This window comes from Mesoplodon bidens (assembly GCF_964165515.1).
Source record: "Mesoplodon bidens genome assembly, chromosome: 3".
NCBI lineage: Eukaryota > Metazoa > Chordata > Mammalia > Artiodactyla > Ziphiidae > Mesoplodon > Mesoplodon bidens.
Genome location: NC_138178.1, coordinates 781160 through 795431, shown reverse-complemented (window position 1 = coordinate 795431; position 14272 = coordinate 781160). Strand labels below are relative to the sequence as shown.

At 38.6% G+C, this 14272-nt stretch overlaps 1 protein-coding gene across 6 annotated transcripts in view; it reads left to right on the top strand.

Moving 5' to 3' along the window:
* MPP7 (MAGUK p55 scaffold protein 7) overlaps positions 1-14272 on the top strand; it is a 268477-nt gene that overhangs the window by 200765 nt on the left and 53440 nt on the right. For all 6 annotated transcript variants that reach the window (XR_014015250.1, XM_081226950.1, XM_081226952.1 and 3 more), the window contains one exon: positions 12230-12400. Coding sequence is in view for 5 of the 6 variants with exons in the window: in XM_081226950.1 (XP_081083076.1) it covers positions 12230-12400 (171 nt within the window). In the remaining variant the exon portion in view is untranslated. The remainder of the gene's footprint in view (positions 1-12229; positions 12401-14272) is intronic.

Genomic DNA, 14272 nt, shown 5'->3' with positions numbered 1-14272 from the left:
ATCCTTCTTGCTCAGGGAGAGGTTAGTCTCTTTTCTGTTAAGGCCTTCAGCTGATTGGATAAGGCCCACCCACATAATGGAAAGTAAGCTGCTTTTTTCCAAGTCTCTTGATCTAAATGCTAACCTTATCCAAGAAACACCTTTAGAGGAGCATCCAGAATAATGTTTGACCGTCTGGGCACTGTGGCCCAGCCAAGCTGACACATAAGATTAACCGTCACATTCTCCATTCTGTTATTCTACTTTACCTATATCTGTGGTAATTATTGCAATGAGGAAAAATTTACCCTTTGGAGATTTAATATGTCTTCCACATCAAATGTTTCCCTCACTAAAAGAAGTATTTTAAACCGTACAAGTCAACAACATGGAATGGATTTGTGATGTTTCAGTCAATTACTGCCTGTCCTACGGAACACCCATAGTATTCTGGTGACATCAGATCCCAGCCTGTGCCACTACGTTCACAGATAGGCGGTAGCGCACCTCATCTGACAGAACACATATGTGCACAGGATGCGCCTGCACCCACCTTCAGCACAGGGCACCTTCTCTGGTTCTAGGACCACTCTGGAACATAGCCATGGGAGTTCCGAGAAATGCTGCCATCTCATGAGGTCTTTTCCAAGGACTATTTAAATAGAGGAGTTTCTGAGACCCTTCGCCTTGCCCCTCATCTGCCTCTACACTGTATCTCCTGAGTCCACAGGAGGAGAAGAGAAGCAGGAGGGATTACCGTGCAGACAGAATACCCTTGGACCCCAAAATGGGAATGCCCAGGGTCCCTGTTGATCTAAATGAGGCCTATACGCAGTGAATACATTTGATTATTTTCACTTTCTCTGATGTGCGTAAAATCAAACACAAAACAGCATATATAAGTAGCCTTTCCCTGATGACTGGTTACATTTTTGAAAAATACATTCCATGTCAAAATGATCAAAGTTGACTCTTTTGAAAAAGTAACATTGTAACACTCCAATAATTGAATGAATGTTTGTATAAGAATTATATCTTAAAACCATATTTAGTGAGCCATCACTAATATGAATGTGCACCAGTTTGTAGCGTAACACGCTGGATTTCTTAAAGTTCAGCATATTTATCAATAAAAGAGGTTTGGCTGTTACTAGTGGAAGGAAGGAAAAAGCTCACTGACTAGGCAGTGTAAGTTGTGTATTGTTTGCATAAAATTAATAAAGTGAAGGTAAATTGATAATATGCTGTAAATATGAATTGCAGAAGTTGCACCTTTGAAAGTGTGTGTGTGTGTGTATATGCACACATATACCATATACATAAGGTATATGCACATGTATATATACCCACACACATGAATTATTTGAAGTAATTCATTTCCTGCTATAAGCTCTCGACAACTTCCTTTAGCTTTGGTGGATGGTGTGAAAGTTAGTGTTTTTGGTCTGTGTGTCTGTGCACTTTGGTGGATGGTGTGAAAGTTAGTGTTTTTGGTCTGTGTGTCTGTGCACGCGCGCATATGCTGGCTTCCAAAGGGTAATTCCTTCTCGGTGGTAGAAGCGCAAGCTTTAAAGATTCTCTCTCCGGGCCTCCCTGGTGGCGCAGTGGTTGAGAGTCCGCCTGCCGATGCAGGGGATGCGGGTTCGTGCCCCGGTCTGGGAGGATCCCATGTGCCGCGGAGCGGCTGGGCCCGTGAGCCATGGCCGCTGGGCCTGCGCGTCGGGAGCCTGTGCTCCGCAACGGGAGAGGCCACAGCAGTGAGAGGCCCGCATACCGCAAAAAGAAAAAAAAAAAAAAAAAAAAAGATTCTCTCTCCTTTTTCCTACTACAATACAAAATAGTCCATGTGAAGAGTAATTGGTTTTTTCTTTAATTGGTAAGAATTGCAGAATGTTTTTGCTTTGTGTAGTTCATTATAGAAATTGTGTTATAAACAATTCACAAAGCACTGCTTATCATGCATCTGTCTTCAAACATAATTTGTTGCAAATGATCTCCTGAAAAATCATCAGTTTTTCTCCCCTTCTGCCACTGCTGGAGCATGTCATGCATTTTTTTAAAACAAGATCAGTTTGGGGACTTCTATAAGTTAAAACTGTTCTTTCTGTTTAACTAAAGTGTTTACCATAAAGTTCAATAAAAAGTAAACCATCCATTTGCTGTTATTTCTTTTAAAAGCTATTATTTATCCATCTCTACTTCTGTGTTTCTTCCTAATCCTGTCTCTTATTTGTCCAGTGTTTAAACACCAGTGAGCCTCTAGTTACATTGCCTATTTTATAAATCTAGCAAAAATTCCCATTTGTTCCAATATTCAGTCATTTTATTAACGAATGTTATGTAGGTAACTTCAGCTATGTCAAAATTTACTGCCTTAATATTTTTTCCAAAAAAAATAAAATTTATACAAAGAGAACATTTAGAAGCATTCTTTCAAAAGTGGTACAGGTTATTTCTTGAACAAGAAAGAACTCTCCGTAATCTTGACATGTCTGGAATACTACTTGGAAATATTTTCTCGGACAGAAAGAAACCATTTCTGCTTGGAGAATTTTAGGTTGCATAGACTCAACTTAAGAAAATACATTAAAATTTCAAATCCAATTTTACCCCTTTCAGAATTATATTTTTATATTAATTTTTATGTGTGCATACTGTATTTTCTCATAATTTTGAAAGAGTAAGTTAGAACTCATTTCTTTATTAGCTGGCTGGAAGAAGATTAAATTCTCATGTGGTTTTTCTTTTTTTTTTTAATGGTAATGCTGTGCTGTGCTTTAAAAATACATTGTTGATGGTATCAGGAAAACTTTTTTTTTTTTTTTTTTTTTGCGGTATGCGGGCCTCTCACTGTTGTGGCCTCTCCCGTTGCGGAGCACAGGCTCCGGACGCGCAGGCTCAGCGGCCATGGCTCACGGGCCCAGCCGCTCCGCGGCATATGGGATCCTCCCGGACCGGGGCACGAACCCGTATCCCCTGCATCGGCAGGCGGACTCTCAACCACTGCGCCACCAGGGAGGCCCAGGAAAACTTTTTAAGACCTAGGTAATTTTTTTTTCTTGGAAATTGCAAATTGATATTTTATATTAGCTTCCATGATTTCATTAGGTACTTTGATTTCTATTTTTATTTTTAGCTGGAGATGAGTTGAATGATTCAAGGGTAATTATGGTATTTGAACATTTCTTTATACTGAAAGCAACTTTTGTATCTGTGACATTCCAGAGGTGAATTTTCCTTGTTTGAAAGCCATTTCTCCCTTTATATACAAAATTAGCATATGTATGGCTAGTTAATATAATCCATAATAACATTTAGGTTTCTCCCCCCACCCACTGTTTTATAAGATGGATGTAGAAGGTGACTAATCCAGCCACTCCAGATCTCAGTAACTTTTATAGTTTACTGTTCGCGTTGCTTTTCAATTTAAACTTCCTCCCAGGATTTTTACTTGTTTGTTGTTTTAAGATGTTCTTAATTATCTTTCTTTGTCTTTGGGATAATTTTATGATGGACATACTATGGGAGCATCACTTCAACAATAAGTTTGTCTTAGGATAATGTTACTACATAGTCTTTTTATGTCTCTTATGATTTATATCATTATAACAAGATGGGCATTATATTCAAAATGTTTATTTTAATGGAAATTTCCAACATTTTGTTGTCAGGAGCCTCTTGTTGTATAATAATTCCCAGCCGCTTAGTTTTTATTAATGTCTACATGAGTTTTTTTAAAGTCTTCTTTGAAAGTTCATTCATAGTAATATTTTTCTCTTCCTTTTTTTTGATAAATTTATTTATTTATTTTATTTATTTATTTTTGTCTGCATTGGGTTTTCGTTGCTGCACACGGGGCTTTCTCTAGTTGTGGTGAGCGGAGGCTACTCTTTGCGGCGGTGCGCGGGCTTCTCATTTCGGTGGCTTCTCTTGTTGTGGAGCACGGGCTTCTAGGCACGCGGGCTTCAGTAGTTGTGGTGCATGGGCTCAGTAGTTGTGGCTCACAGGCTCTAGTGTGCAGGCTCAGTAGTTGTGGTGCATGGGCTTAGTTGCTCCACAGCATGTGGGATCTTCCCGGACCAGGGCTCAAACCCTTGTCACTAGCATTGGCAGGCAGGTTCTTAACCACTGCGCCACCAGGGGAGTCCCTCTTCCTTGTTAAGGTGCCTGTTGAACTCATTAAATATTTTATTGGTCAAATTAATCCATTGTTTTAAGAGAATAACTTTCATCCAACATTTTTGGCAGTTCTCCCAAATTTTTTTTTTGAAAAGCACATTTTAGTATATTTAAGGTGAGAAAAAAATAATTAAAATGATTATTTTTACCTTCTTTTAAGAAACTAAGCACTTTTCTTGATTGTGTTAAAATAAATGTATTTCTTCAAAAAATCAGGAAGTTTAGAGTGGACCCTTCTAAAGATCCTTAATTTTTGCGGTGCCTGTGACCGATATTGCTCTGTTATAATTCAAGCAGCTTTCACTGAAACTCTTCTTTTCCCAATCTACCAACATCTGTAACATTTAACATATTAAGAGCTTATATTCTTTAAAACATTGGGGATGCATAATATCTGATGTTATTATATCAGATTGGTTACAGAAATGTAACCAAAGATGGAAACTGTGCCATTTGAAAAGTCCAAGCGGTCACACAGTAGGATTTATTTTCTTGTAGTTAACAGAAAGGCAGGTCGCACTCTCGTTCACACCTGTGATTTTTGAGGCTCTTGGTGTTGGTGGTGAGTTACCTTGGCTCTGATGGGGGTGGGGGGCTTTTGTGGTAATGGAGATGACTGCCCATAAGATGATCGTGTATTTTTTTTCATAAAATGTCATCATAAATGTCAAAATTTTATGAAAAAGTAAGATCATTAAAATGATAACTATTTATAAAAATTTACACTGAAGTTATTTATGGGAGCCAAAGAATATGATAAAAATTTGTGATTTAAAAAAATTTTCCTATCAATTTGATTAGTTGTAAGTTTTCAAAACCCAGACTGCTTCTCTTTTACCATTTTCACTTCTTAGGTGAGACTGCTGGTTCTCTATTTATTTTCCTTGACCTTTGATCTTTAGTTTTTATACCGTATTCTCATTAAAAAATTTTTCCATTGTTTTTACTTTCATTGCTTTTTAAGTATTTTAGTTTATTGGCTATTTCTAACCTTTAAGAATATAAAACTTTGATCTATTACCATAATCATTTCAAAATACAGATGATTGGAACCTGCCTCTGAGACACAGGCAAAACGTATTTTCTGTTATATGTTGGTATAACCACACAAATACAACTACCAGTAGCGGATTTCATTTGTTTGGTGTTTTTGTCTGTGTTTTTTTTTTTAATTGTAAAATTACGTAATATTATGGAAACTGTAAAAAAAATAGGACAAAATAGTTGCCTACAGCCCTCTTTCCCTAATACAGTCATTGTCTGCTTTTATACTTTTTTCTGTATCCATACCAATTTTTATATTAGTAAAAGTAAAACTCATAGTATAACTATGACTGTTGTATATGTCCAGTTTTTTCCATTTATTAGTATATCAAATGCAATTCTAATGGTGCCGTATAGGTTTTTTTAAATATTTTATTCTATATTGGGGCATAGTTGATTAACACTGTTGTGTTAGTTTCAGGTGTACAGCAAAGTGATTCAGTTATATATATACATGTATCTATTCCTTTCAAGTTCTTTCCCATTTAGATTATTACAGAACATTGAGCAGCGTTCCCTGTCCTATACAGCAGATTTTTGTTGGTTATGTATTTTAAATATAGCAGTGTCTTCAGCCCCATTTCTTTGAAAAGGTGTTTCATAATTAATCATTCCCATACTTTGTATATTTTGGATGCTTCAAGTTTTTTTTTTTACTATTAAAAATATCACTAACATTTGAAGTTATAGGATGGTTAGGCATAATATTTATCTACAATTTGAAGCTAATTTTAATACCAAATGAGTCTTAATTCACATATGTAAGCATTAAATTTAATACCCTTTTGATGAATGGTGTTATATCAATAAATATAGTGAAGTAACTTTGAAAATAACCAAATCACAACTGCCTGAGTTTAACTTTTTTTTTTCTTACTTAAGAGAAATGTCAAAGTCAAATCAGATTAGAAGTACTTGCTAAAAAACCTTAGTTTCTACTCCTGAGCCTATGTTGTGAAAACCCTTAAATTACAAGTATTTGGAATAATTTCTGTTCTCCCAGTAGATCAGGAACTCTTTGAGGACAGTGACACTGTTTTATATATTTTGTATTTTACACATCATCTTAAGTACGGAGGAGTATCAAAAATATATTTAATTTGAAAAATATCTTCTAACAAAAAAAGAGCTTTTATAATTTTTAATCCCTAAATTAAACTGCTGCTTCTCTTTGATAATTTTTTCCTGTTAAGTTATTTCATAAAGTCACTGAAGGCTCACCAGTTTTTCTCTCATACATCTATGTGTGTGGAATAACATTTCAGACTTTCTTCTTGACTTTCTTTCATCTTTTAATATTTGAGCCAAGGCTTTGGCAATTGTTTTCTTTTTCTGACACTAAAAGAAGAGTTACTTAAACCTGTAGATTGTTACACCTGCCTCATATGTTGCTGTGAGAGTTAAATGAACTAACGCATGTAAGTGCTTCAGATGGTGTCTGTCATCCAGTAAGTTCTCAACAAATAACCCACTAGCACCACCACTTCTTCTGTTGTTTTGGTATTAATATTACTAATAAGGGAATGATCTAAACTCAGACCAAGAATCACCTTTTTCTGGTCATGACATCATAATTAACTATCTGGTGCTTCAGTACAAAGTATGTATTCATATAAAGTAGGAAAAGGATTGTTCAGTAAGTATTTCTGGGACCACTGGTTAATTACTTAGAAAACTATAAAGTTACAGCCTCACCTCACAAGCTTGATCTCATAATCACAGCTGAGTAATTCCAGATGGATTTTAAAAATTAAGTGTAAAGCCATGTAACCTATTTTTTTTAATTTAAGAAAATTTGGGTATTTATCAGACTAAAGGGTAGGAAAGTCATAAAAGCAGTGGAAGAAATGACAAACAAAAGAAGTTCACAGATTCAAACACATAAACCTTTAAAATTTCTTTGAAAAGGAAAACTGAAGATCTTAAAAAGTCTTTGCAACAAATAGGGCCAAGGGCTGTGACCTTAAAAGATACATGTATGTGTATGTATATTTATGGAGACCCCAATCAAAAAGTGATCAACATGTATTAACCAACAATTTACAGAAGAAATAAATGCAAATGAGTAATAAACGTGAAGCAGAGTTCAGCTTTACTAACAGTTAAAATGAAATGATACACAGTTTTTCACTTGTCAAATCACTAAAGATTTTTAAATGGTTAGAAGTCCTTTAATGAAAGGACTTCCAGTTGTACTTGGAAATGTACACTGTTATTAACCAGTCTGAGAAGCATTTGGACAAGATCTGTCAAGCTTCTTGCAATTTGCCCTAATGAAGTCATCAGTGACATAGAGTAACAGGAATGTACAGGGATGTTTATTGCTGTCTTGTTGAAATAAGGAGCAAATAACAAGCAACTTAAATGTCATCTTTTATAATAAAAAGTAAATTTACTTTAAAACAGAACCATACAACTAAATAAGTTAACAAGTCATCCTAAATTATTCCTGCTGGAAACTATTAGATAAGAAGCGTCTCCGTGTGATGAAGGGCTGACCTGCAGCTGCAGTCTCACTGTGAAGCCACTTTCCTATTGTAATAAAGTAAACACGCTGTTCCTTTAAAAACACAAATCTTTAGCAGCTGTGGGTAAGAGCCCTGGAAAAAGCCTGTCCGTAAAAATGTTGAGCCAATTATAAATTACAAAAATGTGAGATATAAGGAAAAATACATTTCGTACGAAACTGTTCCCTTACTCCAAATTCCTTGTTACTGCTCCTTTCCTGCTCCTTCTTTTTAAAAGCCAGCTTTTGCTAAGACTTGTGCACAGAAAACGAACTAGAATTAAATACGTTCTAGGTTATTTATTCACATTCATTGGAAAGAACCTTCTGCTCGCTTCCAGCTTAAGTGCACGTTCTTGGTCATCCTTTTAATAGGAGAACCGCCTAAGACCTGAAGGCCAGAAATTATGAACCCCTTTTCCTGACATAAAGGTCACTCTCCTTCAGGCTTAGACTTAACCAAGGTGTGCTGACGCGTCACTCCCTGTGTCACTGAAGTTTGAAAGTTACAGTCTCTTTGCTGCCTTGAACGGCAGGCCCAGTGTGCCATTACCTCTGGCCACCTGGTTTGGTTTTGCTTTTATCTGAGAGGCAAGTTAAGTATTCTGGATTTCATACCTTTTGTCATATCCTCTGTTGTCCTGGGTTGGGGATTTTTCTTTTCTTGTTTTCTGACTCTGTTTTTGTGTATGCACATATATGTGTGTACATGTGTATATGCGTGTGTGCATATGTATGCATATGTGTGTGTGTAAATGTGTGGTGTAAATATGGACCATATATAGGTGTGTGTGTTGAGGAAGTGAGGGATCATGGGTAAGGAGGACAGGACGGAGGGATGCTTTCTAGATTTAAATATAGGAACAGAAGTAGCACAGCCCTAGAAGGAGTATCTAAAACAAAATGAAAGGATAGTTAATGTACACTTAAGTCTTTGTTTTATTTCTTTAAAAATGCCTTACCACTTTAATAAGGTACTTTTAATATTTATCATATTTAAATCTGGCTTTACTATTTTGTGTCTTTTGTAGCATTACCCAATTAAAAACATATAAGCCCCTTAATTTGTTTTTCCCGTTCTTGCTAGACATGTGCTGTGGGAACACAGGGGACACAGCATGTTCCTGCCTTCGAGGACTTTAAGTTCAGGTGGGACGTGGTCAGGTACTGATCTCTGTCTAGTCTGTAAGGCATTTGCCATATGCTAGGCACTGAGCGAATGCTTCACATGGATAGTTTAACCTTAATAACCCTGTGAGGGGTTGACAGTATCCTTATGTTAAAGCTGAGAAATGAGCCTTAGAGAAGTTTTTAAACAGTTGGCAAGTCACCCAGTTAGTAAGTAAGCCAGTGACCCAGGCCTGTCCCCCTCCAGTCTGAGCCTTTAACACTCAGGGAGCTCCGATTGGATCCGTATGGACCTGGCTGACTTTTCCCTTTGTTTTGTAAATGAGGCACAGGGCCAAGGTACTCAAGCCTCAGAACCTGTGGGAATTCCACTTGCCTGGTCGTGGCCACCTGGAAAACATGTGAGCGAGGTCAGGGCCGTGTCGTGGTGCGTGGGCGCACGTGGTGACATCCCTGATGCGCTGGCCCGAGCGCAGGGGCCGAGCAGCTCTGACGCTCCCCAGGGCTGCTTCCAGCTCTGAGCCTCCATGGATGCAGTGTTTTGTCCTTTTGTCTGCCTCTTACATTTCTCTTGTGAAAATACCATATGCGTCCTGCTTTCTTTGTTGAAATTTATGTTAAGAAAATGAAGCAGGAATGATAGTAGAGTTTTGGGGGTTGCCTTTTTAAAATTCTGTTTTGAAAATTTACTTTTTACTTTGATCAAGCACCTATTCTGTACCAAGCGCTGTACAGCTCGCATCACCAAGCCATCCTGTAGACCAGGGTCCTCCATCCCTGATGTCCATCGAGATCTCACATTAGAAATCTGGTTCCCTTCTCTCTTTCTCCCACTATCTCATTATTGTTTATGATGAAGTGAAAACTTCAGTTAATCATAAAGACGCCATTAGGTAAGCACGTTCACTGAAGTTCAGGATTTAGCTGAGATTCGTGGATCAGGGATTTTCCCGGTTTTCACTTTTAGGTTCATTGTGGATGAGGCATTTATGTCTTAGATCCATTTCTGTGCCAGACATTTGTAGTGACTTGAGGAAAGCCCTCCCTCCATACAAGGAGTAATTGTGAAGGAATTTTTAGTTTTACCTGCAAGTCCTACAAGGTCTGTGGGAACATGGAATTAGAACCCTGACAGGCCAGAATCGCAAAGTTAGAACAGCTAACATGTAATTTCTGTGCCAAACTGGAAACGGCCTTATACTGGATCCCAGTCCGGGCCAGAGGTCGCAGGCGACAGTGGTGGGGAGGGGCTGGGATGGTGTTACTAATCTGCAGATTAGGAAGATGTGATTGTCTGAGGACCCCGTAAGCATCCGGGCGGTTGTAGAATCTCGGCAACTGCTGGTGTGGTGCTGGAGGACTCAGACCTGAGGGTCCTTTTCCCAGGTTCTCATGAGTGCATCCCAGCACCCTAGGATACCAAAGAGACAAAACATAAAGACAGCCTGTCCTCTGGCCCTTGTCATACAAGTGTGACTTGTCTCTGCAGGTGACATCCTAGAATCCACACACCTTCTCTTCATCACAGGACCAGGGTGGCACAGTTCCCCTTTCCGGTCCCTCGAATCGCATCTTTCTTTGTAAGATGATAATGCGTTTCATCATTTAGTCTGTTTGCTTTTTCCTTTTGTCTTTGATAAGAGAGCTTTAGAGCAGTTGTCTTCCTTGTTTCACATTCTTTGTAAATCTTTTCCCTCAAATAATTCATCTTCTCAAGATGAGAGTGATTCTTGGTGGGTCCCAGGAACATACTATCAGATGAACTTTTATCGCTCCATTCTTAATATCTTGATTGATTTTTATTAAACTGTGAGTCCATAAGGTGAGTGATATAACTCCATGGTCATTGATAGTTATTTTTTCATATTGCCTTTATTTTGAATATTATTAATTTTTAAATCCAATAGTAATATTTATTTTTCATGTACCCTAAAATTCACACAAATCAGTTATTACATTATTATGTTTTATTATAAAATACCTTTATTAAAGTTTTTTCCTGTTTATCAAATTTGATCAGTATTCTTTGTAAAGAGAATCTATTTTTATACGTTTTATAATACACTTGGGTCTTGTTTTGTACTACGGAGCTGATACAGAATATATATCATATTTTAATAAGCAGGCTGTTTTCCCTCCCTTTAAAGTCTGTATTTTTTTTTTTTTTTTTTTTTTTTTTTTTTTTTTTTTGCTGTACGCGGGCCTCTCACTGCTGTGGCCTCTCCCGTTGCGGAGCACAGGCTCCGGACACACAGGCTCCGCGGCCATGGCTCGCGGGCCCAGCCGCTGCGCGGCATGTGGGATCTTCCGGGATAGGGGCACGAACCCGTGTCCCCTGCATCGGCAGGCGGACTCTCAACCACTGCGCCACCAGGGAAGCCCTAAAGTCTGTATTTTGAGAGTGTTGGTTAGGCCAAGAATTCTTGAATGGTGTGTGTGGTAAATATCACTATTCTAGAAAAGGCATAAAACCAGAATGATATAACAACATGAAGCAGAAGCAGAATGAAATGGGAGTTGACTGAGAAAAGGAACTTTTGCAGCTGCTTTTCTAAGCCAACATTTCAAGTGACAGTGGTGAGCTGGAGGGGACCGTTTAAGCAGACAGGAAATTTATTTAAATACTTGAAAAGCTGTTTAATAAAAGATGACATGGCCTATTCATAAGAGTGCACACTTGTGGCTCTGAAACTTATTTCCAAATTTCAGTAGCCTTCAAATTATAAAAGCATAGAATTTCCGTAGGAGAAAAAGAACTTGGGGCTTGGTCATTTACTCCACCCCCTGGGGTCTCATAGCAGTTAAGTCACTTGCTCTTAGTGACAGGTAGGTTCTATCTGCCTGATCTGTGCAGGGGCCTGTTTGACACTGTGGTCTCTGTAACTTTAGTTTTCTTTCTATTTAACAATAGATGCTGTCTGTGGCACAGGTATGTTGTTAGGCTGTGCTCAGAATATAGCATAAAAGATTCTAGTATTTCTGAGTGGGAAAATTCAGCATTTATATTTAAAGTGTTTTTAGTGCTTATAACTTTTTCTTATCAAATGTGTTCATCAATCAGTCTGTGAAAAATTTTCTTTATGGTGTCTGACCTCCTTATTTTGTTTTGTAACGTAGTTATTTTGGTTCCTGATTTCGGAAAAGAATTCTTTATGATTTGGAACCAAATAAAATTTATGATATTATAACTATATAATTAAATGTTAGATGATTCTCTTATCAGTTGTTTTAATGAAATAGTGGAACATCTATTTACCTTTATTACTAAGTGCACTTGTAATGATATTGTGGTGAATAACATCCAGCCCAACTTGGAGGGTGTTTTCTTTCCGTATTGTGGTGGGGTCTCTTTTTTTAGTTCTAATTGCTAAAAATAGTTTTTTGTATTTGCAGCTGGTTTTAGAAGAAGTTTCCGTCTTAGTAGAAAAGATAAGAAAACAAATAAATCCATGTATGAGTGCAAGAAGAGTGACCAGTACGACACAGCGGATGTGCCCACTTACGAGGAGGTGATACCCTATCGACGGCAGATGAATGAGAACTACAGACTCGTTGTCTTGGTTGGTAAGTGATTGTTTTGCGTGTGATGCTGAAGAAATAAGTGAGACGGTGGGAATTTAACTTCAAAGAGAAGAATGCTGGAAATTTTCAAGCTCAAAAAATCTCATCTTAACACCTTTTGTTCGGCCTCTAAAATGAAACCTTTAGTCTTTTTGTACCTGTGACATCGAGGAGACTTTCAAGACCTCTGGGCCACGGCGTTGGCAACTTACTGGACCCTCCGTGGGAGAGGAAAGGGCAAACACCATCACAATGTATTCAGCATTTCGGGGCAACTAAGTAATAGAAATGAAACAATTTAATGTAATCGCGTTTCTTTTGATTCGTTTGGAGACGGTAGTCATGGTATACACTTCCTACGGGTTTAGATCTTTGATGAAGTTCTAGGGCGTTTAAAGCTAGAGAGTTAGCAAAACTGCGAAAAGTAAGTATATGCGGGGATTTCCATAAATATTGGTCTGATTTGCATTAACATCCTAGCAGACGTCTTGTCCAGCCTTTAAGATAGGAGCAGACACAACCTCCGTGTCCCCACCCCACCCTTGTTTGTGTTTCTTTAAAAGTGTGGTGACAGGTGTATAGGCTCCAAGGATCAAATCCAGTGATTTGGGGGGAAAATTTGGAGCCTAGAGTCTATCTCTTGTTAATTGTGCCTTTATAAACTGAAGATGACAGTTACGGGGATGAGAATAGGTGGAAAAGCTGAAGAATCACCCTTTTTATTAAGATGGGGTCCTCTGAAGGTAACAGCATGTTCGTAACAGACGGTAGGTGACCAGTAGGAAATGATGGAGTTTCTCACATCCAGTGGCTCTGGAGGGGATCATGGCATCGTCAGATATCCCCACTGTTTGCACTATTTAGAAATACATATTCACACACTCCAAGGTTTCCTTTATTGACCGTGCCCTCTTCTTCTAGTCTGTGTATACTGGACCCTCACCCCCTCTCCAACCCCACCTGGAAGAATGTTCTCCGTAGGTCTTTTTGTTGACTGGAGAGCTTACAACGCGCCAGCCTCCCTCCTTGTGTAGCTGAGCGAGCGAAAGCCCAAGCCTTCCCCAGTTCCAAGTCCTGTTGCCTCGTTCTCGGGCTGCTTGGACCTCCTGTCCCTGTCCTCGCCCACCCCTGCCCCGAGCCGCCCCTCAGCAGCACCGGGCCCTGCAGAGTCTCTCCCATCCCTGTCGCATACCTGCCCTGCACCCGAGGTGAGGTGTACTTTGTGATAAAAGGGCAGAGATAGTGTGATTTCGTACGTCCCCTTAAATCTAGATGACCCTCTCTAGTCCAGGAGTTATTATTACAACTGTGTAACTTTTGGTTTTCTCTATGGGATCTAATTGAAAGGAAAAAGTAGGATAAACCCTGCCTTTTTTTCTTTCCTATAGGTGCTAACAATAAAAAAAAAAAAAAAAACCCTTTCCTTGGGGCTGAGGAAGGGGAGATAGATGAGGATAAGTTATGAGTCTGAATACTAATCCAGGGAAGAAGAAAAATTAATCACAGAAGCAACTAATGATAGTTGGTGATTATGGAAAGGAAATAGCCACTCCCTAGAATCTTCCAAAGGAAAAGAGGGTGGGGAAAGCTTGGCCTCATGCAGATAGAATTAATCATGGGTTTCTGTGAAATGGTACTGTATGCAGATGTCATTCCCCAGTGCTGAAGGAAATTCCTAGTATCTATTTTGTAGATTCCTTGACACTTTTCAGGAATAGTTAATCCTGTTATCTGTGAATAGAGACAGTTTTGTTCCTTCTTTGCAGGCATTTTTTACTTCTTGCCTTATTGTATCTCCTCCTCACTCCAGGCTCCCCAGAGTGATGGCGAATGTGGCAGTGGTGCTTTGTCCTCCTTCTTACTGAGACAGTATTC